The following is a 25,756-nucleotide window of genomic DNA, read 5'->3' as shown; positions in this document are numbered from 1 at the left end:
ACAAGAATTTATCCAGTAGCTAGCGTGAAAAAACCTCATAAGGGAAAAAATCCATCATTTATTCCTGAAATATATATTTATATTTATATAAGGGCATTACTATACAATAATGCCTCACGCTATGAAGGACTCTAAGGTCAGACTACCATAAAAAGCACATTTTTACCGAACGCGAGGAAACGCAACTCTCAAAGCCAACCCCTTATAAACAGACTAAATTATAGATCATGATTTCGTAGTTATTGTAGTATTATACAACCTCTACTCGTCAGTATAATATGGTCAAGAAAAATAGAAATAAACAGAGAATCAACATACCAAACGAACATTGTGTATCCAATATAGTAAAAATGTGCTTTTTATGGTAGTCTGACCTTAGAGTCCCTCATAGCGTGAGGCATTATTGTATAGTAATGCCCTTATATAAATATTAATATATATTTCGGGAATAAATGATGGATTTTGTCCCTTATGAGGTTTCTTGTAAAAGAATTCGTCCTATTATTGAATTATATATATATATATATATATATATATATATATATATATATATATATATATATGAGTATATGCATATACATGTACATGTATGTGTATATATATATATATATATATATATATATATATATATATATATATATATGAGTATATGCATATACATGTACATGTATGTGTATATATATATATATATATATATATATATATATATATGTATGTATATATGCATGTATGTATTTGTGTGTCTGTGCTTGTTCCCCCACCATTATTTGACAACCAATGTTGGTGTGTTTATGTCCCTGAAACTTAGAATTTCAGTAAAAGAGACCAATATGATAAGTAATAGGCTTACAAAAATAAGTCCTGGGGTTGATTTGTTCAACTAAAGGCAGTGCTGCTGTCTTGAATTCCTGTGTTATTGCCTGGAGGACTATGATAAATAGGAGGGGGCTGAGGACTGAACCTTGGTGGACCCCTACCTCTACCTGGAATTCTTCGTCTGTTTTCCATGCCAGCATGGGTTGGATGATTTAATGTCAGTGCAAGGACTGTATTGTACTCTAATGTCTGCTTTGGTATGAGTTCATCACCACACCCACCACCACCACCACCACCATCATCGCAACCATTATCTCACCAACACCCCACTACTACTACTACTACTACTACTATTACTACTACTAGACTACAGTGTTGTGTATTATATTTCAATATTTGTTGTCTAAACTAAAAAATTAGTCAAAATATTCCTGCATTGTTGTCTTTAAACTTTCAACTGAAAAAGGGTTCATAATTTTATTTTTGTTGTTTTGAAATATTTGATTTCTGTTTGAACTTTAGAACCAATCCCTGATACATGGTCATCAATGGGAGATAAGGAATTAATTAAAATTGTTCCAGTCACAAATGGACCAGAATATGATGACATCCAGACCACTTTCTGTAGGAATTTGCCTTCATATCGTATAATCAAAGTTTGTATTTTTACTTCTATTTATTGTTTCTATAAAAGATTTAAATCTCATTATATCAACTTTTTTTTGGATGGCTTATTGTCATCATCATCATCATCATCATTGCTGACATAGGTTTGACAAGAGTTAGCCAGCTTGAGGGTGTCTTGGCTCCATTTGTCTGTTTTGGCATTGTTTCTATAGTTAGATGCCTTTTCTAATGACAATCACTTTACAGAATATACTGAATGCTTTTACATGGCACCAGCATACATGAGCCTGCAAGATTAGGCTCTTGCAGCTGAGAGAGGGATGTAGAAGATATGCCTGTATGCATAGTTGGCCATGATTTTACTTAGCTCAGCAAACTGTCAAAGTCTTGGTTCCTTGTCATCTCTGTGAGGCCCAATGTCTGGAAATCCTTTCTCACCACTTCATCACAGCCCAAGTCTCACTGCCATGTTGCATAGATATTTGTACACAGGTATCATACAACCTGCCTTTATTCTGAGGAAAAGCCCTTTGTTACAAACAAAGTATAAAATATTAGGTTTAGCTCTGAGCTTTAGCCAACCCATTTTTATTCTAGCCACTACACTACATTTGGTATCAAATAAAATCAAAACAGATAAGGTTGGGGTTTTTTACCACAAACATTATTTCCTTGTCAAAGAAGTGAATTGATTGTCATTTCATAAATGTATTTCCTTTTCTACAGATTGAGAGAATTCAAAATAAAACATTATACCAGGGATACCAAGCATTGAAGAAAAAGTTTGAGGTAGAAAATCCAAACATTACAAATGAGGTTCACGGCCTTTGGCATGGTACTGCTGCAGAATCTGTTAATGGAATAAATAAATCAGGATTCAACCGTAGCTATTGTGGTAAAAATGGTAAGTATATTATCATCATCATCATCTTCATCCACTCATCTTCCATATTGGCCTGAGCTGAACAGACTGTCACTGTCCACATTGGTTGTTGTTCAGAGTCCTTTCTCACACAGAGAGGACAGAGGAAGACTAAAGATCTCAGTCACTAGTCATTACCTCTGTGAGGCCCAAAGTTCAAAGATCATGCTTCACCACCTCGTCCCATGTCTTCCTGGGTCTACCTTTATCACAGGTCCCCTCCACAGTTAGAGATCAGCACTTCTTTACACAGCTGTCCTCATCCATACTTATCATATGACCATATCAGAAGAGTCGTCTCTCTTGTACACCACATCTGATGCCTCTTATGCCTAATTTTTCTCTCAAGAGGCTTACACTCTGTTGTACATGCACACTGACATTACACATCCAGTGAAGCATACTGGCTTCATTTCTTTCAAGCCTACGCATGTCCTTGGCTTTCATAACCCATGTTTCACTGCCATGTAGCATAGCTGTTCACACACTGGCATCAATCTGCCTTTCACTCTGAGAGAGAAGCCTTTTTTTGTCAGCAGGGGTAGGAGTTCTTTGAACTTTGCTCAGCCTATTTTTATTCTAGCAGCTACACTCTCAGAGCATCCTACTCTGCTACTGACTTGGTCACCTAGATAACAGAAGTTATCAACTTCCTCTAGGTTCCCCCACTGTACATTTTCAGTGTTTATTGCACTTTTCCACTTTTCACACACAAAAGCTATTTTCTCTGTTAATCATTCTCTGATATTGCTGCACCTTTTATGAGTCCATAGCTTACACTCTGTACATCTTATGGAATTTCTGCCTATGCCGCTTCTATGGATAGAGTGGGGCTATCAACCAGAAGAAATTTGTTATTTTATCTGCTCTCTTACTTACTAAGACTTTGGTTTTGCTAAGTTAATTTTGAGGCCCTTTGATTCTAGACCTTACTTCTACACCTGAAATTTCTTCTCTAGTGCAGGTAGTGATTCAGCTATAAGAGCAAGGTCATCAACATAGAGGAGCTCCTAGAAGCAGCCCGTCTTAAATTCCTTTATTATTGCCTGGAGGACTATGATGCCCAAAAGGGGGCTGAGGACTGATCCTTGGTGAACCCCAACTTGTACTTTGAATTCCTTGTTATATTCATTGCTAACCTTTATCTTCCTGACAGCTTCACTGTACATGGCTTGTACAGCTCTCACCGACCACTCATCCACACTTAGCTCCCTCATTGACCACCAGATAAGGAAGCAGGAGACTCTGTCAAAGGCTTCAGGCTCTTGCCTGGCACAAATCCAAACTGCATTTCATCTATGCTAACTCTCTTCCTGATTAATTGAGCTATGACACTTTCTGTGACTTTCATCACCTGATCCAGCAATCTAATGCCTCTGTAATTATTTGTGTCTAAGGTATGTTCCATAATTGACAACTGTAGTGAAATGGTTAGATTTATCTTTTAAATACCCTCCAAAAGGCTGCAGCAGGCTGAAACTTATGAGCTGTATTATAACCAATCAGCATGTGGCTTCAATGTCACGGTTTGGTGGGTGCACCAACTAAGTTCTAACAGTATTTTGACCAATCAGTATGTGGCTTAGATGTCACAGCTTGGTGGGCACATCAAGGATTCTTTACTTTGACTGCACCTAAAGGAATAATTGGTTACATTATGGAATGTTGTAAACAACATTCCTGTTTTCATTGAATTCTATTGTTACTATTCCAGAAATATTTACATTTCAATTTAGTCAATGTTCATATGATCAGTGCTACTAACATCCTAACCATCACCTATCCTATTGTCGTTAGTGGTGGTGGTGGTGGTGGTGGTGGTGGTATTTATTATTATTATCAGCATCATTATTATAATTATCACCATTACTATAACTGTCCATTTAAAACAGGTTTGAATTTATCAATAAAGTTCTTTTCTCTGACTTTTCTCTCAATTTTACTTGAGTTGTGTAGTTTGCAGATGGAAATATTATAAACTTTTTCTGCTTACATGTAGCCACTTGGTTGTTTAAAGGGATCTGATCAACATGTCTCTTGGTAGATAAAGCAATTAAGGACATGAAGACAGGGAAAGCCCCCAGCCCTTTAGGAATCACCACAGAGATGCTTCAAATATCTGGTGGTGTAGGTTAAGGTCTAGTCACCCATATTGTAAATCAGGTGGTTCATGATGGAGTCATACCCAATGACTGGTGTAGCAGCACCATAGTTAACTGCTACAAAGGTAGAGGTGATGCCTTAGATAGAAATAACTACACAGGTATCAAATTGTTGGATCAGGTGATGAAATTCGTGGAGAGAGTCAATAGCCCAACTAATCAGGGAGAGAGTCAGTCTAGATGAAATGCAATTTGGCTTTGTGCAAGGTAGAAGCACCACCAATGCTATATTTCTGGTAAGGCAACTGCAGGAGAAATCCCGAGCCAAAGATAAACCTCTGTTCTTGGTTTTTGTTGACTTGGTGAAAGCCTTTGACAGGGTCCCCTGATCCCTTATCTGGTGGTCAATGCAGAAACTAGGGATAGATGAGTGGTTGGTGAGAGCTGTGTGAGCCATGTACAGAGATGCTGCCAGTAAGGTGAGGATTTGCAGTGATTTGAGCGAAGAATTTGGGGTGCAAGTAGAGATTCACCAAGGATTGGTCCTCAGTCCCCCCTTGTTCATCATAGTCCTCCAGGCAATAACAGAGGAATTTAATACAAGCTGCTCCTGGGAGCTTCTCTATGCTGATGACCTTGCTCTTATAGCTGAATCACTATCAGAACCAGAAGAAAAGTTGCAGGTATGGAAGCAATGTCTAGAATCAAAAGGCCATAAGAGTTAATCTAGCATAAACCTTTGAACACATAAAAGGTGCAGCAATATCAGAGGAAGGTTAACAGGTAAAACAGCTTTTGTATGTGGAAGATACACAGATATAATAAACACTGAAAACGTACAGAAAATAGACTCCATCAATTGTCATGGGAGTAAGCTAGAGGTAGTAGATTGCTTCTGTTACCTAGGTGACCAAGTTAGTAGTGAAGGTGGATGCTCTGAGAGCATAGCTGTCAGAATAACATTAGGATGTGAAAAGTTCAGAGAACTCCTATCCCCACTCGCAACAAAAGCCTCTCCCTCAGAGTGAAAGGCAGATTTTATGATACCAGTGTATGAACAGCTATGCAACATGGCAGTGAAACATGGTCTGTGACATCCAAGGAAATGTGTAGGCTTGAAAGAAATGCAGCCAGTATGCTTCACTGGATGTCCAATGTCAGTGTGCATGTTCGACAGAGTTTAAGCATATTAAGAGAAAGGTTAGGCATGAGAGGAATCAGATGTGGTGTGCAAAAGAGATGACTGTGCTGGTATGGTCATGTGATGCATATGGATGATGACAGCTGTGTAAAGAAGCGCTGATCTCTAACTATGGAGGGAACCTGTGGTAGAGGTAGACCCCAAGAAGACATGAGATGAGGTGGTAAAGCATGATCTCTGAACTTTGTGCTTCACAGAGGCAATGACTAGTGACCGAGACCTTTGGCAATATATTGTGTTTGAGATGACCCGTCAAACCAAGTGAAATCACAGTTGTGGCTGATACTGGTGTCATGTAACTGGTATCCATGCAGGTGGCACATAAAGAGCACCTTTTGAGTGTTGGGCTTCACGGAGACAAAATGGCTGGCACTAGTGTCATGTGAAAAGCTTCTTTCCAGTGTTGGGCCTCACAGAGGCAATGACTGACACCTATGACATTATGTTGTGCTTGAGAAGAAGACCCATGAAGCCAGGTAAAACCACTGTTGTGGCAGATACTGGTGTCATGTAAATGGCACCTGTGTTGATGGCTTGTAAAAGCATCCATTACACTTTGGGAGTAAGTGTTAGGAAGGGCATCCAGCCATAGAAACCCTGCCAAAACAGACTGGAGCCTTATGCAGCATGCCAGCCCAGGTCATACTGTCCAACCCATGCCAGCATGGACACCGGACACTAAATGATGATGATGATGAATTTGGACATTTGATGCAGTAAATTAAATTTCTGCTTTTGCAGTTCATTTTTGCATTTAAATATTCTTCCAGTTTTGTGTTCATATATTGACTGGTATCTACGAACTGACATATACGACATCGATTATCATGGTATTTAGACACAATGAATGATTCATCATTGCTCCTTATGTTAAATTGTGCCTTTGTTAATAATTGTTTCAAGTTCTTCAGCTGTTTTTTACTAAGAATCATCACTTAATCCATGGTTATATCCTTTAATTCATTACTTTGAGCAATGATCGGCAAGTTTGCTTTGGCAATGCTAAAGATATTTTGGTGACACAGATTCTGTGTCACTATAAATGACTTGACCTGTTCTTGTTCTCCTCTTTTTTGGATTGCCCTTAGTTGTTGTATAGGTATTTCTATAGCACGCTGCTTACCATTTTCTATAAGTAGAGACAGGTATTTTTGCTTGAGTAGAAATTTTTTGAGTTCTGTTAAGTTTTTGTCTCTGATATTTACATTTTCCACAATGGTACAAATTTTTCTGGCAAGGCAGTATGGGATATTGTATTTTGCACGTGTCGGATGGCACGATTTGAAGTTCAGGTATTGATGCATGTCTGTGTGTCTGATATATATCAGTGGTGATGGTGGTGTCATTTTTAATTACTATTATGTTTGGAAATGGTAATTTGGTACTACTCCTCTCCTTTGTAAATTGGAGATTGTTGAGGAGAGTATTAGATTCTTCTAGAGTATCTTGGGATTTTGTCCAGATTATGAAGCAATCATCAAGGTATCTCTTCCATGCATTTTCAATACACCTTCTAAATTCAGTGCCATACTTTTCCTCTACTCTTTGATAGAGTTGTTTGTCTAAGTATTCCATTGTGGAGTTTGCATAAACAGGAGCAAATCTCGTTCCCACTGCTATTCCTCAAACTTGGATGTAATTCTTTTCATTTATAAGGAATGTGTTAGTTTCAAGGATGAGTTTGATTGCGTCTAATATAAATGACACAGTGGATTCACCCAGTATTTAATCGCTTTTATTCCTAAATCATGTGGAATATTAGTGTAAAGGTTGACTTCATCAAAACTAAATAAAAGTAAATTCGATTCTGTTGTTTTGGGAAGGTGGGACAGGAAGTCGATGTCATGCCAGATGAAACTAGGCCTGAGGGTACATAATGGTTCCAAAATGATGTCGATAGAATTGCGTAGACTGTGGGTAGAGCATGCTGGACCAGCTATTATAGGTCTGAGTTTTAGGTCTTTCAGATGTAGTAATTTTATGTACTTGCTTTCTTGTTCCTTTACTGCAAATTGAATTTCTTTTTCCCTGTGTATTTTTGATAAGTCATAGAAGTTGCTGGATTTTGGTTTGAAATTGATGATGTAGTCTCTTTGAAACCAGGTTATTGATCTTCTTCATGATGTGATAGTCTATATTTGAGGACATTTCACAATAGGATGTTTTGTCCTTCAATTAGTCCTCAATCAAATCCCTGTAGTATTCGGCATTGCACCTCCTCTATCTGCTTCTTTAATGATTATTGTGTTATCATTTTGTAGGCATTTCAGTGCAGATATCTCTGATTTGTTAATATTTGGCCTAACATTAGTTTTGCGTCTAAGGGTAAATTTAACAGGATATCAATGTATTGGCTGAGATAGCTATTTCTTTCTTTTAACGAGGTGAATTTTGATTTATTTGAAGGGATTCATCAATCTCACTACATTTATTAGCAAAGAATTCAGCCAGTCATAATTTCCAATAGAATTTTTGGATTTCAGGACAACAAATACCAGAAAAAGAAGAAAAAAAACAAGAGGAAACATGACCAAAACAATTGAATGTATAAACCCTGAGATGCTTAAAATATCTGGCAGTGTGGGTTATGGCCTTTTCACCTGTATTGTAAACCAGGTAGTTCATGATGGAGTCATACCCAATGACTGGCGTAGCAGCACCATAGTCAACTACTACAAGGGGAAAGGTGATGCTTTGGATACAGATAACTACAGGGGTATCAAACTGCTGGATCAGGTGATGAAGGTCACAGAGAGGGTCATAGCCCAACTAATTAATGAGAGAGTCTGTTTAGATGAGATGCAGTTTGGTTTTGTGCCAGATAGAAGCACCACTGATGCTATATTCCTGGTAAGACAGCTGCAGGAGAAATACCTAGCCAAAGATAAATCCCCATACTTGGTTTTTGTGGACTTGGAGAAAGCCTTTGACAGGGTCTCCTGATCCCTTGTCTGGTAGCCAATGCGGAAACTAGGAATTGACGAATGGTTAATAAGGGCTGTACAGGCCCTATACAGAGATGCCATTAGTAGGGTTAGGGTTGGGAATGAGTATAGTGAAGAACTCCGGGTAGAAGTAGGGGTCCACCAAAGATCAGCCTTCAGCCCCCTGTTATTCATAATAGTCCTCCAAGCAATAACAGAGGAATTCAAGGCAGGTTGCCTCTGGGAGCTCCTCTACGCTGATGACCTGGCCCTCATAGCATAATCGCTACCAGAACTAGAGAAGAAATTTCAGGTGTGGAAGCAAGGTTTAGAATCAAAGGGCCTTAGAGTCAATGTTACAAAAACCAAAGTCCTAGTAAGTAGGAAAGCGAACACATCACAAACCCCTTCAGGTAAATGGCCCTGCTTGATCTGTAGAAAAGATGTTGGTAGAAACTCCATAAGATGTAACCAGTGTAAGCTATAGATGCATAAGAGGTGTAGCAACATCTACAGAAGGTTAACTGGGATGACAGCTTTTGTATGTGGCAGATGCACAGAGCAATAAACAACGGTGTTTCTCAGAAAACAGATTCCATCACATGCCAAGGGAAGAAACTAGAAATAATTGATAGCTTCTGTTACCTAGGTGACCAAGTCTATAGTGGTGGTGGATGCTCAGAGAGTGTAGCAGCTAGAATAAGAATAGCCTGGGCAAAGTTCAGGGAGCTCCTACCTCTGCTGGTGACAAAGGGACTCTCATTCAGAGTGAAAGGTAGATTGTATAATGCATGTGTGTGTGTACTACCATGCTACACAGCAGTGAAACATGGGCCATGACTGTTAAGGACATGTATAGGCTTGAAAGAAATAGCTAGCATGATCTGCTGGATGTGTAATGTGAGTGTGCATACATGACAGAGTGTAAGAGCCCTGAGAGAAATGTTAGACATGAGCAGCATCAGATGTGGCATGAAAGAGAGACGTCTGCACTGGTATGGTCATGTGTTACGTATGGATGAGGAGAGCTGTGTGAAGGAGTGCTACTCCCAAACAGTAGAAGGAACCTGTGGTAGAGAGAGAGACAAGGGATAAAGCATGACCTTCGAATGTTGGGCCTCATAGAGGCAATGACAAAAGACCAAGATCTCTGAAGATATGCTGTGACTGAGAAAACCAAGCAAATAAAGTGAGATCACAGTTGTAACCTAAGCCAGTGTCGCATAACCAGCCCCCTCAAAAAGTACCTTTAGATTATAGGGCAACATGCTGTGCTTGAGGAGACCTATTGCGTCGAGTACATCAAAATCAAATCAAACCACAATCAAAAGGAAATTATAGTTGTGGGTGATGTCAGCCCCACTTGTCTGGTTCCCCCTGCCAGTGACACATAAAAGCACCATCCAAATAGGGTCGATGCCAGACCCCTCTGGCACCCGTGACGGTGGCATGTAAAAAAAGCACCCACTACACTCTCGGAGTGGTTGGTGTTAGGAAGGGCATCCAGCTGTAGAAACTCTGCCAGATCGGATTGGAACCTGGTGCAGCCTCCTAGCTTCCTAGACCCCATTTGAACCGTCTAACCGATGCCAGCATGGAAAACGGACGTTAAATGATGATGATGATGATATTTAGACAAGGACAAAGTCCAACTTTTGGAGAAAGGACAGGCATTCACACCAACAGTCAACCATCAAGAATTAGAAGAGGATAACAGATATAGTCCACAGATGAGATCCAGAGATTCTCCATATAAAAGACACTTGGTGCTACTCAAAAGATTCAAACTAAGACTTCAATGTCTTTACAAGAGATCAAACTTTTACTTGGTTGAGCGCTACATATAGATAACACACATAGATAAGCAATTCTTGGCCACATCTACAAAGAATATCTGAATCCCATTTAGGGGATCTTTACATGGAACCCTTACTACAGATAACAAACAACTTTATTTCCTATTGATTGTACTCTTTGTAACTTCCATCTATTAATATAAACATCCCCTTTTGTTTCGTATGTGTATTTCGTGTGCAAGATTCTTGATGTGGATACGTGTGTTGAAAGAAATACAATTAAACCCAAGGTTTAATTGTATCCCCTTTTGGTTTCTCTCATTTTGCATGTACACATATTCACATATTTTGTATTTCATACCCAAACTGTTATATTTGATATATTTAATGTGTCTAATTTGTTTGGCCTCTATACCCACTCAACTTGATCCTTCTTAAAGCCCTTCTTTACCTTGTGGAATGTTCCCCTGGGAAAACGTCGGAGTTTAAGTTTGAATCTTTTGAGCACTGCTAAGGGTCTTCTTTCTATATGGGGAATCTCTGAATCTCATTTGTGAACTATATATATATATAAATAAATAAATATATATATATATATGCATATATATATATATATATATATATATATATATATATATATATATATATATATAATATAGATTTAATCAAAAGATTAAATGTCGTACTTAAAATGTTTGAGGCACCAGAATTTGGTAGGGTAAAAACCAAAAACAAAATCAAGAGATTTGGTGAATAAAATTTTAAGTTAAGCAACAAAAATTCAATAGGTTATAGCAGTACGTACATTTTGTACAAGCTCCATTTATTCATGTAGTGAGAACACCACATTTAGATTTTAAATTCTTGTTTGGTTCACTAGTCTGTGGAACAGCAGCATAGTCGAGATGGTATGTTTTCTTCTCTTACTCTTGTTTTTGCAAACATCTTCAAAATGACTTTCTAAAATGAAATTCTATTATGCAGCTGAGGAGTACATTTTCATTGTACATTCCATGTGGTGTTCTCACTACATGAATAAATGGAGCTTGTACGAAACGTACGTATTGCTATAATCTATTGAATTTATATATATATATATATATATAGTTATGTGGAGAATGGAGAAACAAACACAAGAAGAAGCAATTCGACTGGGCTAGTTAGCCATTGTTTTAATTAAATGGAGATTATATAATGAGTCATTTACGCACTTGCTTGGATACTTCAGACTACCCCTGAAATATTGAAGCAATCCTATCATTTACCTATATATATATATATATATATATATATATATATATATATATATATATAAGGTTAAGGAGGGTATAGATATATACACTATATATATATATATATATATATATATACATATATATATATATATATATATATATATATATATATATATATATATATATATATATATATATATATATATATATATATATATATATATATATATATATCCATATTACGGCCATTCAATATTTACTGTCTCTCTAAAATACACGACAGAAATCCCCCTCGTGTTCTGGGCCTAATCCCTAACTGCTTCTATTACTACCATTCTCTTAAACTATGCGACAGAAATCCCTAAAGAATATCTCTGTCTATCTCCCTTGTGTTATGGCCTAACCCTAACCCTCTGCTTTACTCTCTCTCTCTCGATCCCACTCTCTCTCTCTTCTTCTCCCTCCTTCGATTACCTCTTGCTCGCCAGGACTTTTCAATTTTCCTTCACGGTACTTGGCAGCTATCAGAGTCGTCCCCGTATTTAGCCTTGGATGGAGCTTACCACCTGCTTTGGGCTGCGTTCCCAAGCAACCCAACTCTCAGGCTGAAAAACACTGCTGATCGCTGCCAGCTCTGAATGAGCCTGGCCCCCACTCTAAGAGGACTCAAAGAGGACTCCTAACCTAGCCGGGCAAAACGATCAACCGCGTACGACCCTTGTGCTACAGCTCTCGACAACCGGTGTGGTCGACGAGATTCGATGTTGGGCTTCTAGCCAGTTCACGCCCATTACTTAGGGAATTCCGGTTGGTTTCTTTTCCTCCGCTTAGCGATATGCTTAAGTTCAGCGGGTAGTCTTGTCTGAGTCGAGGGCAGCGTGTGTGTGTTTAAGTATTCGTGAACTGGCAACTGCTGCTGCCGCATGCTAGCCGGCCTGCACGAACGCTTGCAAAGAGATTGACAGAGCGAACGCCGACTGACGGCAGCCACGAAAGGGAGGCAACGACAATGAGTGCAGCGGTGGGTGGGCGATAAGAAAGGAAAGAAGGAATGGGCAAAGATGCATACGAGACGAGTGAGCAAGCGGCGGGCATGAACAGACCAGGCGTCTGTCCATTTCGTTTATTCCTCATCGTTGTCCACACACGTGCGGTCTCGCCGTTCCTCTTCTGCTGTGCTGCTGCTGCTGCTGCTGTCAGGCTCTGTTACATGTCAGCTGCGCAATTTGGGGTGGGCAGCACGGCCATCGCAGTGCTTCGCAACGATGACGGTCTGGCATTGCTTCGGGCCGGAAGAAGTAGAAGGAGCGAGAACAAAAGACGAGGAGTTCCCGTTCATTCCGCTGCTTCCCCGGCAAGCGCCCTTTCCTGCGATTCCCGACCCCCTGCCACAGTCAACGGCAGACGGTGTTTTCATGTCATGACTGCTTCTCGACCAGACGGGGCCCCTGGACGATGGGATCCCGGGGTCGCAATGTGCGTCTGAGGTGTCGATGTTCACTGAGTCCTGCAATTCGCATCACTTCACGCGGATAGCCGTGCTCTTCATCGACCGATGAGCTGAGGGATCCCTCATCCAGGGTTTCGGTATTTGCTGCTACTACTACTGACAACTACGTACTGAAAAAAAAAAGCGACGCAGCGAGTTACTGCATGCGGGAAAGAAAAACAAATTGAAATGGAAACCAAGCAACAGTGGTGGCAGCAGTGGAACAGCGTGCGACTGCTGAAGCCAGCCATGTTGGCCGGAGGCTCTAGACGCCGGTGGATACGGGAGAGGAAGGAAGGAAGACTGAAAGTAAGTGAGGATCATGCAGCACCGTCAGCCGAGTGCTCTGGTTGTCTGGTGGGCGCCGGCTGGATGAGAATTGCACGGTCGGTAGCAAGTGTGGCACAGGAGCGGGCGGCCGTGCTGCTGCTGCTGCACTGTTAGTGGGCCGATGAAGAAGGCAAGGGGGCCCGGCTGCAGCTTACAAATTGGATGGATCGCAGGTTTATCGCGCGTTTGATACCACCACCGTGCTCGAGTGAGCCGGCGGCGATGATCAGAGCAATAATGATCCTTCCGCAGTTTCACTTACGGAAACCTTGTTACGACTTTTACTTCCTCTAAGCAATCGGGTTCAGTTGTCTTCTCCAGGCCATCAGAGAACACGATGGCGCAGAACACCGCCATGCATAAGCTGACTCATCGGTCAGATCCGAGGACCTCATCGGACTGTTTGATCGGTAGTAGCGCCAGGCGGTGTTAACAAAGGGCAGGGACGTGATTGACGCAGGCTGATGACCTGCGCCTACCGAGAATTCCTTGTTCATGGCGTTGGTTCCAAGCCCCGATCCGTATCCTGGGAGTTTGTTCAGAGATTTCCCGACCCACTCGGGCCGGGGGAGATGCGCCTGCTGATACCTCTAGTGTAGCGTGCGTGCGGTCCCGGACATCTAAGGGCATCACAGACCTGTTATCACTCTGCCTCGTGCAGCTTTCGGCCGCCCGTCCCTCTAAGAAGCGCTGCGTTTGCCAACCGACTGGCCCGGGCACGACGGCATGCCGCCGCCGGGCTCGCGCGAGCTGAGCTGACCGGGTCGCCGCCGCTGCTCCGCAACTTCCCCGCGAGCGGGCGGCAGCCGGACGCGGCCACAGCGCCAGACGGTGAGCCCACACCACGCTCGGAGCTACCGATCACAGCTTTGACACTGCCTTACTACCGGAAAATCACTAATCAACGTACTTGTTAGCACACCAGAGTCTCATTCATTATCGGAATCAACAAGACGGTTCATCCCTCCAACAAAGAACGGCCATGCACCACCACCCACCGAATCGAGAAAGAGCTATCGATCTGTCAATCCTACCGGTGTCCGGACCGGGTGAGTTTTCCCGTGTTGAGTCAAATTAAGCCGCAGGCTCCACTCCTGGTGGTGCCCTTCCGTCAATTCCTTTAAGTTTCTGTTTTGCAACCATACTCCCCCCGGAACCGACTATGGTTTCCCGCGCAGGCTCCCCGCCGGGTCATCGAAGCGAACGCCGGCGGAGCGCCAGTCGGCATCGTTTACGGTCGGAACTACGACGGTATCTGATCGTCTTCGAACCTCCGACTTTCGCTCTTGATCGAGGAAAACGTGCTTGCCACACGCCGTCGCTGCAGTGCGTCTTGCGACGATCCAAGAATTTCACCTCTAACGTCGCAATACGAGTGGCCCCGATCGCTCCCTTCGATCATTGCCTCATCGTGAACGGAGACCGACGGATGACGCGCGGACGAGGCCATTTTCCATCATTCCATGCTTTTCGTATGCAAGCCGGCGGGGCTCGCTCTGAGCACTCTAATTTTTTCACAGTGAACGTACCGGCCGCCTCGGACACTTGGCGAAGAGCACCCTCGGAGGAACCGTGCGGGCCGAAACGACGGGGAGGAAGACACACTACCGCAACGTGAATGTTGATGCCCGACGACACCTGCCTCATGGCACCTGCACCGACCCGCGTGACGATGCTGGAGTGATGTCGCGCAGGCGTGAAACCAGACGGTTGAACACAGGGCAGGGTAGCCGATGTGGTGGCGATGCACACAGTCTGTGGCCCGACCATGCACGCACCGGTGAATAGAGCTGAGAGTGCAAACGGACGACCAAAGCGGACGCGCGAAGGCGCCGTCGCCCCGAACGTGCTGGTGCACGTTTTCGAGACCCAAATTCCAACTACGAGATTTTCAAATGCAACAGATTTAATATACACTACCAGATCTGGAATTACTGTGGCTGCTGGCACCAGACTTGTCCTCCGGTCGATCCTCGTTAATGGTAATTCACTGACAGATAAGTCATGTTTTTTTAATTTATTCTAAACAATATTAACATGTATTTACATTTATTTACCTTTTCCATAATGAATTAATCTTGTTTACAATAATACTCTATTTGAATATTTTAAGCTCATAACTTTTAATAATAATATTAATGTCTTTAACTTAGGGATTACATTACAGGTTTTGTTTCTTTATATATATTTTTTATTTCTTATTATATCATGGGGTAAGTTAAACTTTTAGGTTTTAGGTTTTTTTATGAATTTGACCTGAGGAGTGACTGCTTTTGGGAGTAAAATCATTTTTCCATTCTAATGAACTTGGATATGGTCTTCTTATATGATTTTATATAGTCCTAATTCGGCCATGAAACGCGTGTAGTCGATGTACTAGTACTTACTTTTATACATTATATTACAGTATTAATTGTTATTGTTCAATTTATACTTTATTTGATTTTTAAATTAATATATTTTTTTCATGATGAATGTTTCTTTGTATGGTATTCGCTGTGATTTTTAAAATATTTGCTTTTATATATTATATGATTGTAATAATCTTACTGTTCAATATTATGTATTATTAAAATTCTAGATTAGTATTTTGTATGGTATATGTCTCACAGCAGGGTTTTGGACGAGCTCTTCATTGACTGGGTTGTGGAATGGTGGTTCATCTCCAAATTAGTTATATATATAATGTATACATATATACATGTGTGTGTATATATATATATGTATGTATGTATATATATATATATGTATGTTTATGTGTGTATATATATATATATATACACATATATATTTATATACATATGCATATATATATATATATATATATATATATATATATATATATATCATCATCATCATCATCATCATTTAACGTCCGCTTTCCATGCTAGCATGGGTTTGACGATTTGACTGAGCACTGGTGAAAGCGGATGGCAACACCAGGCTCCAATCTGATTTGGCAGTTTCTACAGCTGGATGCCTTCCTAACGCCAACCACTCAGAGAGAGAGTGTAGTGGGTGCTTTTACGTGTCAACCCGAAAGAAGGCCAGTCAGGCGGTACTGGCAACGGCCACGCTCAAAATGGTGTATTTTATGTGCCACCCGCACAAGAGCCAGTCCAGGGGCACTGGCGACGATCTCGCTCGAAAATCCTTACACATGTCACGGGCACAAGTGCCAGAAAGGCGACGCTGGGCACAGGTGCTATCCCGATTTCGCTTTCGTTTGCCCCAATAAGTCTTCGCAAGATGAGTTTCATGTCCAATGAAGGAGACGACGTTGGCATGGGTGCCAGTCGTCGAATTTAGTTCAGTTTCACTTGCCTCACCAAGTCTTCGCAAACGGAGTTTAGTGTCCAATGCAGGAAAGGTACGCATAAGTGGGCTGGCTACACCCCTGGCAGAGGCCTTGGATTTAGGTCTCACTTGGCTTGCTGGGTTTTCTCACGCACAGCATATTTCCAAAGGTCTCGGTCAGAAGTCATTGCCACGGTGAGGCCCAATGTTCGAAGGTCTTGCCTCACCACCTCAGCCCAGGTCTTCCTGGGACTACCTCTCCCACGGATTCCCTCAACTGTTAGGGTGTGACACTTTTTCACGCAGCTATCCTCGTCCATTCTCACCACATATCCATACCAGCGCAATCGCCTTTCTTGCACACCACAACTGATGCTTCTAATGTTCAACTTTCCTCTCAAGATACTTACACTCTGTCGTGTATGCACACTGACATTACAAATCCAGTGGAGCACACTGGCTTCATTCTTTGCAAACTTACGCATGTCCTCAACAATTACGGCCCATGTTTCACTGCCATGAAGCATGGCTGTTCGTACACATGCGTCATACAGTCTACCTTTTACTCTGAGTGAGAGTCTCTTTGTCGCCAGCAGAGGTAAGAGCTTTCTGAACTTTGCCCAGGCTATTCTTATTTTAGCAGCTACACTTTCAGCGCACCCTCCCCCACTACTAATTTGGTCACCCAGATAGCGGAAGCTATCAACTACATCTAGTGTTTCTCCCTGGAATGAGACAGAAGTTGTTTCCTGTTTGTTTACAGTGTTTATTGCACCTGAACATCTGCCACATACAAAAACTAACTTCCTAGTTAACCTGCCTTTGATATTGCTGCACCTCTTATGTGTCCATAGCTTACACTGGGTACATCTTATAGAGTTACTACCTACTCCTTTTCTACATACTGAGCAGGGCCATCTACCTGAAGGGGTTTGTGTTTTATCTACCTTCCTACTTATTAGGATTTTGGTTTTAGCTAGGTTGACTCTAAGGCCGTTCGATTCTAGTCCTTGCTTCCACACCTGAAACTTCTCCTCTAGTTCTGATAGTGACTCCGCAATTAGTGCAAGGTCATCAGCATAGTGGAGCTCCCAGGGGCAACCTGTCTTGAATTCCTCTGTGATCGCCTGGAGGACTGTGATAAATAGGAGGGGGCTGAGGTCGGAACCTTGGTGGACCCCCACCTCTACCCGGAATTCATTACTGTACTCATTTCCAACCCTCACCTTACTGACAGCATCTCTGTACATGGCTCGCACAGCTCTCACTAACCATTCATCTATCCCAAGTTTCTTCATTGACCACCAGATAAGGGATCGGGGGACCCTGTCAAAGGCTTTCTCCATGTCAACGAAAGCCAGGTACAGAGGTTTATCCTTAGCTAGGTATTTCTCCTGCAACTGTCTCACTAGAAATAAGGCATCAGTAGTGCTTTTACCTGGCACAAACCCAAACTGCATCTCATCTAAATTGATTCGCTCCCTAATTAGTTGGGCTATGACCCTCTCTGTAACTTTCATAACCTGATCTAACAGCTTGATACCTCTGTAATTATTTGTATCTAAAGCGTCACCTTTACCTTTGTAGCGGTTGACTATGGTGCTGCTACACCAGGCATTGGGTATGACTCCTTCGTGTATCACCTGGTTCGTAATACGGGTGACTAGGCTATAGCCGACACTGCCAGATATTTTGAGCATCTCTGCAGTGATTCCTGATGGGCTGAGGGCCTTCCCTGTCTTCATACTCTTAATTGCTTTATCTACCCTGGTACTATCAACTCGGATAGCTGGACCCTCTATTGGGTCGACACACGGCAGACTCTCTTTCTCCCATTCATTCTCTTTATTATGCAATCTATCGTAGTGGCATCTCCAGACCTTTTTCTTTGCAGCCTCATTTAGTGTAATCGTACCATCATCCATGCGAACCATAAGATCGGTTGCATCACAGAACTCCAGCAGTCTGGTTCCCTCCTCGTTGCGGGAACCGAAGCCATAGCCTCCATGTATGCCATGGAATCCCCCTGCATGTTGTCCAACATGACCATTGAAGTCTCCAGCCACGAAGAGAAGATCCCTGTCACTCATCGACGAGGTAGTTTGCAAGAGGGTGTCATAGAATTGGTCTTTCTGCCCATCCGGGAGCCCCGGTTGAGGGGCATAGGCTGAGATGACAGTAGCTAATCTATGATGAAGCACTAGTCTAATCTTAAGTACTCTGTCACATACTCTAACTACCTCGATTACCTTATCAACCCATTTCTCTGCTATAAGTATTCCTACGCCCCCGACCCCGTCAGTGTTCCCTGCCCAGAAAATCTTGTACCTGTGTTCTTTGCCTGTGAGGAACCTCGCAGAACCTCCTCTCCACCTTACTTCCTGGATGCAGCGCAGATCTACGCGTCACCGTTCAAGCATCTCAACAATTTCACCAGAGCTACCTTACACCGTGCCGACGTTGAGAATGCCTATCCTAACAGTGTGGGTGCTGGGGGTGTGGGCCTGTGGCCTGGGAAGGGGAAAAGCAGTGTCGTGTACCTGAAAAGAAAGCTTGCAATTGGAAGAATTCATAAGCAAAACAGTACCTACAACCTGCAAACATTACACAAACTTTATGCGCTACCCAAAGGTAGGGGAGGGGATGGTGTGAGGCCACTAGATGGGTTCTGGGAGACAGCCGAGAATGACAGAGGAATGAACTTCCGGTGGAGGGGGTGGGAGGGCGGGTGTACCACCAGCCACACCAGCCAGGAGAGAGAATTCTTAATCATAGGGTCTAAATATTTGAGAGACAACAACGCTTAAATCGTAATTTTAAAGGAGCGATAAAACTTAAGTAAATAGGATAAATAGATAGCATGAATTTAGGACGAAATTGTACAAAGGAAAGATGGCTAAGCTTAGATCGTAATTTTAAAGGAAGGAGCGATAAGATTTTGAATAAAGTAAGGAAAATGAATAAGTATGAATTTAAGACAAAAACTGAGTTCAATTGAATTTCATGGAGAGAAACAGATAGATAATGGAGAACAGACGGGGGTGGGGGAACGCAAAAAAGTTTGAGAAAATGTTGAGGGAGAAGAAAAAAAAATAAAATCTATCTTAGCTGTAACATATCTTGGAAAAACCTCGTCATAGTTATGTCAGTAGAAATAGATTGTGAGACAATTTAGAAGGGACTTCTTATTTATATACCTGGATCCTGAATCCTGAAGGAAACTATGATAGAGGGGAGTAGAGAGAGAGAGACTGATTTAGAGAGAGTGGGTTAGAGAGAGGTATATATATAGAGAGAGAGGGGGGCCAGGAATAGATGGAAGTAGAGAGAGAGAGAGAGAGACTGATTTAGAGAGAGTGGAATAGAGAGAGAGGCATGGCGTGAGGAAGGCATATATAGAGAGAGAGGTATATATATAGAGAGAGGTATATATATAGAGAGAGAGGGGGGCCAGGAATAGATGGAAGTAGAGAGAGAGAGAGAGAGACTGATTTAGAGAGAGTGGAATAGAGAGAGAGGCATGGCGTGAGGAAGGCATATATAGAGAGAGAGGTATATATATAGAGAGAGGTATATATATAGAGAGAGAGGGGGGCCAGGAATAGATGGAAGTAGAGAGAGAGAGAGAGAGACTGATTTAGAGAGAGTGGAATAGAGAGAGAGGCATGGCGTGAGGAAGGCATATATAGAGAGAGAGGTATATATATAGAGAGAGGTATATATATAGAGAGAGAGGGGGGCCAGGAATAGATGGAAGTAGAGAGAGAGAGAGAGAGACTGATTTAGAGAGAGTGGAATAGAGAGAGAGGCATGGCGTGAGGAAGGCATATATAGAGAGAGAGGTATATATAGAGAGAGAGGTATATATATAGAGAGAGAGGGGGGCCAGGAATAGATGGAAGTAGAGAGAGAGAGAGAGAGACTGATTTAGAGAGAGTGGAATAGAGAGAGAGGCATGGCGTGAGGAAGGCATATATAGAGAGAGAGGTATATATAGAGAGAGAGGTATATATATAGAGAGAGAGGGGGGCCAGGAATAGATGGAAGTAGAGAGAGAGAGAGAGAGACTGATTTAGAGAGAGTGGAATAGAGAGAGAGGCATGGCGTGAGGAAGGCATATATAGAGAGAGAGAGAGAGGGGGGGGGCAGTCAAGCAGCACATCATGTTGGATTAATTCTTGGGCTTTTTGAAACAGAATATATATAGATATATATATATATATATATATATATATATATATATATACACACATATGCATGTATATATATATATATGTGTGTGTGTCCGAGCGTGATCGTTGCCAGTGCAGCTATCTGGCTTCCGTGCCGGTGGCACGTAAATAGCACCATTTGAGCACTACTTTGCTTATATATTTTTCTTTTTTTCTTTATTTTTAGCCACAGCATTTGGTAATGGAGTTTATTTTGCCAGACGCATCCACTATTCTGCAAATGATAAATATTCTGTTCCTGACCATAACGGAATAAAGAGAATGTACAAATGCAGTGTTCTTGTGGGGAAAATGATGCAAGGAAGTCCCGATTTGAAAGTTTTACAGGATTCTTACAATTCTGCTGTTGATAATATTCAAAGACCCAGTATTTATGTTATTTATCATGACTTTCAAGCATACCCTAATTATTTGATTACATTCTCTATTTTAAAATGAAGTCTTTTATAACAGTAAAACTATTCAGATTTCTAACACTTAAAACTATCAAATTTGCATACACTAAAACTATTCAGGCTTGTCATACTAAGACTACATGTAATCAAAAGTATCTGACCTTGATTTGTTTTGCACAAAATAATCGTGTGAGCAAAATCCACATGGGTAAGGTAACCATGTCCTTCATGAGCATGCGCAAAAATTTTCATGTCTGCAGTGATACATTGAGTACAGACGTGGAGAGTGTGTTGTGTGACTTTCCTTTTTCAGTGAAGATGACTCAGCTCATTGAGCAAAGTTACTGTATCAAATTCTGCCAAAAAACTTGGTGATATGCAAGCCCAGACTATTGAGAAGATTCAGAAGGCCTTTGGAGATGATGCTATGGGAAAAACACAAATGAAGGAATGGTATAATTAGTTCAAAGATGGTCACACCTCAGTGGACAGTGAGCCATGAATATGCACCACAAGGTCAGACAATTAACAATACCTGGGTATTCTTCATCGCCTTCATGAAGCTGTGTGACAAAAACAACCCACCCTGTGGGCAGCAAAGAACTGACAACTCCAACATGACAATGCACGTGCTCCTTCTACCTACATCGTCCAAGCATCAAGCAAAACACATCACTTGTTCATCAGGCTTCCTACTCCTCAGACTTGGCTCTGTGTGACTTTTAGCTGTTCCCAAAGCTCAAAATAACATTCAAAGAGGGAAGATTTGAGTCAACAGAAGATATTAAGCAAAATTTGATGTCACAGCTCTACAGAATCCTCAAAAGTGGTTTCCATAAATGTTTTCAGCAGAAATAGGAACACTAGCTGAAGTGTATAGACTCCCAAGGCAAATACTTTGAAGGGGACGAAATCAAAATGATGAATCTTTTAATATTACTTGTTTTTGGCCAAAGATCGGATACTTTTTGACTACGCCTCATATTCAGATTTTAAACACTAAAACTATTCAAATTTGTAATAGCTCAGTGGTTAGAACATTGGGCGCCCAATCATGAGGTAGTGAGTTCAATTCCTGGACCAAGCTGTGTGTTGTGTTCTTCAGCAAGACATTTTATTTCATGTTGCTCCAGTTCACTCAACAGTAGAAATGATTTGCAATGCCACTGGTGTCAACCTTTGCCTTTCTCTTGGATAACATTAATGGTGTAACGAAGCTGCCCTCTCTCTCTCTCTATCTATTATATATACATGAATGTGGACGTAGCAGATAACAGTTAGCCTTCGGCTGCTTCTTTGGACCTCATGTCCACCACTCTGATTGGTTGGTATTGGGGTATTTTTCTTTCTTATTCTATCTCGCGCCAGGTTGCAACCCAACCAATCGCCACCTTCAGATAAGGTCGCGTTTGACAGTTTTCTGAACCCCTGTTTGAGCCGATTATTTCTCATAAATACCTAGCTTGTCTGCGCTAAAGTTGTCAGTCGGCTTTAGACCTTCTGAGGTCTAGCTGCTGGCCACAGAGCACCAGCCAGTTCCAGCGACGACACGACACAGCTTCATGGAGATCCAACACTTTGTACAACACCTTACTGCAAACTCCATCTTCATCGCCACTTCCAGCTTCTTAGCGTCTACACCGACGTCTCTACACACACACCACCAACAGCGCCTGCACAGGTTCACTCAATACTGTTTGTGAAATATCTTCACCAAGGTTAACAGAATTCAACCTGCGAGAACTCCTGTACCAAGTAACTGGCAACAGCATTAAAGCCTCAACTTCTTACGCAACATGTGTCTTACTTCAGCTCTGCCTTCAACACTACAACCTCTTGGTACAGCACTTCAATCTACTGTGTACCTTAGCTACAAACTGGTATTTCTAATCCTTGTGTCTGGACTTTTAACATCCCTATTTATAGACTGTTTTCTATGCTCTGTATCTCTTGCATTCACATACACATATTTGTATACACACTCTTTGTTTACACGACGGCCTGTCTTATATTGTTTTATTATGTCGCACTCACACACACACACAAACATTCTTGTTGACAACCAATAAAACCTTACTTTTATACATTTTTACCGGTTGAGTCTCTCTCTTTTCTTGTTGGCACTTAACTTATTTTAACCTCATTCCATCTTTTGTTTTTATATTTGTGCCGACCGTGCGATGCGCTAAAGGAGCCATGCCTTCGTCACCATCTCCTGGTCGCACGGTCGTTACAGTGACATGGAAAGGGGACGCTTGTATGCCTGGGTGTCTGCTGGTCTTTCATAAACAATGTTGCTCAGATTTGTGCCTGGGAGGAGAACTTTCTAAGTGCAATCCCATGGTCATTCATGAGCAAAGAGGGTCAACTTTGTAACACTAAAACTATTGAATATAATATTTTGTGAATTATTTGCACTGTGTCATCATGTTATGTTAAAATAAAGGTCGCAAGTTCAAATCCAGTTAAAACTTAATATTTTATATTGTATTTTAAAAAAAACGTAAACTTATTTATGGCATGGTAGACATTGCCCTCTGATTTTGGAAATGTGATTTTAAGAAGAAAAATTTTTTTCCTTCTTACCAAAGCCTCATTCACATGATCAGACAGAGCCTATCTGATACACATTAAATGTTTGTTATCAGACAAAATTGGCGAAAAACCAGTGGAGTATTCGTGCTTACCATTTTTAAGTAAAATTACCAGACAACAGCCACCCTCTTAGTGGTTTAATGCTGGGTATTATTGGGATGCAGAACACTATTGTCATTACTTTCACCATCTTTCTTGGAATTTGTCAACTAGTATCATGGAAAATGTAGGGTAATTTTCAAAGTATTTTTTTACAGAATAGCCTAACTTCCATGTTGCAAAAATTGCTTGCCCTTCATGATCTTGTTTGATGGGACTGAGGTCATCCCACATTAGTGACCTCAGGAACATCATCATGCGTAGAGCCAACCAGATTCATCAGTACTCCCCACCCCCATTGCTGGTGGTCCTGTGCCAGCCCTACTCTACATCTTCCAGCCTGCAGCTGTTGCATTGAATGAGAGTAAAACTTTGACAGGATGATCTAGCAGGCGATGGAGGACATGCCTGTACAGTGCATGCAATAGAAGGTTATTCATGCACACAAGTCTTTGTTGGAAACATGAAGGTAACATCTGGTGTTCTCATTGGTTCTCAGGGCTCTGCTTCCAAAGCCATCAATCCTATTTGCCAGAGTCTTCAAGAGGGGCCTCATTTCTGCTCCATAGAGGAAAATGGAGAGGACAGATGCATTGTAGATGTGGAGCTTTGTCTTCTGGGAAATAGAGCAGTAGCACAAGAGGAGCTTCCATAGGGAGTACATGACCCCAGTGGCAAAACCACGTCTGCAGTTGATCTCCAGGGTCAGATCTCCATTGTTGGTGACTGTAGAAACCCAGGTATATGAAGGAGCTGACAAACTCCATGACGTCAGGCCCAGTGTAGAGTAGGGGAGGGTCCAGGCCATCTTTGACATGCATTAGCTTCATCTTCATTCAACTCACCTGAAGGCCAAGCCTTGCTGTTCATCTCTGTAAATGGTCAGTGTGTCCCCAAGCTGGTCAACTGAGTTGCTGGATAGGATGGTATCATCCACATACTTCAGGTAATGCCAGGGACCCACTCACAGACCTCAATCATCAAATAAATAATGATATAGTCGAAGAAGTCAAGAGTGGCCATGCTGTCCTGTTTAACAAGTCAGAGTCTTTCACATAATTATATCAATTCTGTCGTGCTTACATTTTATTGAGGGCTTCACTGGTACATTCCACCAGTACTCCTTTTTATTATGAGTGGGTATGGCTTCTTCCATACTGTTGGCTCTTACTTCTTAAACTGATGGATTTCATTATAGTGTCCTAGCTACAACATCATGTCTCATTGATTTTCAAAGATACATACCTTTGTCTCATTGGTACATAATACCATGATGACATTTTCAGACAACTTCTTATGATGTGTGTGATATCTTCAGTGTGAACTCCACAAAATCTGCATCACTTGGCTTTTCCTGCATCTTTATCCCTTTTGTGCATCAGGTACTTGGTTGATATTTCCTGTTCCTGGATTGCAAATGCATACCCTTAAAAGGGGGAGTTAGTAATCTAGCTATTGGTCCATGATAGATTGCTCTGGTGATCAGTGTTACTATCCTCTCGGAGCTTTCTACTGACATATGTTTGTATGTCTCTTCAATTCGTTAATCATTATAAATCTTCCACTGAGGTGGGAGCTGGTTTCCAACAAAGATACAGGGTTCCATCTTTGGGAAGTATTATTGGTATGAATATGAATTTATAGTCTGGATATAGAAGCTGGAGGTTTATCCTCTTTTTGTTTGATTTTCAAAGAG

The 25,756-nt window shown here is 41.6% G+C and overlaps 1 protein-coding gene and 2 pseudogenes across 2 annotated transcripts in view; 1 reads left to right on the top strand and 2 right to left on the bottom strand.

The window, feature by feature from the left end:
- The window catches only part of LOC149137958 (protein mono-ADP-ribosyltransferase PARP14-like), a 405,174-nt gene extending 381,716 nt beyond the window's left edge, over positions 1–23,458 (top strand). For both annotated transcript variants that reach the window (XM_089340089.1, XM_089340037.1), the window contains 3 exons: positions 1,339–1,472; positions 2,170–2,347; positions 21,138–23,458. In XM_089340089.1, the coding sequence (XP_089196215.1) occupies positions 1,339–1,472; positions 2,170–2,347; positions 21,138–21,409 (584 nt within the window). In that variant the 3' untranslated portion in view covers positions 21,410–23,458. The remainder of the gene's footprint in view (positions 1–1,338; positions 1,473–2,169; positions 2,348–21,137) is intronic.
- On the bottom strand, positions 13,049–13,207 carry LOC149137960 (5.8S ribosomal RNA; annotated as a pseudogene).
- Positions 13,678–15,584, bottom strand: LOC149137959 (small subunit ribosomal RNA; annotated as a pseudogene).
- Positions 23,459–25,756: the final 2,298 nt, after the last annotated feature.

Source organism: Octopus bimaculoides, chromosome 1, assembly GCF_046866305.1.
Source record: "Octopus bimaculoides isolate indiv1 chromosome 1, ASM4686630v1, whole genome shotgun sequence".
NCBI lineage: Eukaryota > Metazoa > Mollusca > Cephalopoda > Octopoda > Octopodidae > Octopus > Octopus bimaculoides.
This window is presented reverse-complemented; position numbering and strand designations above follow the sequence as displayed.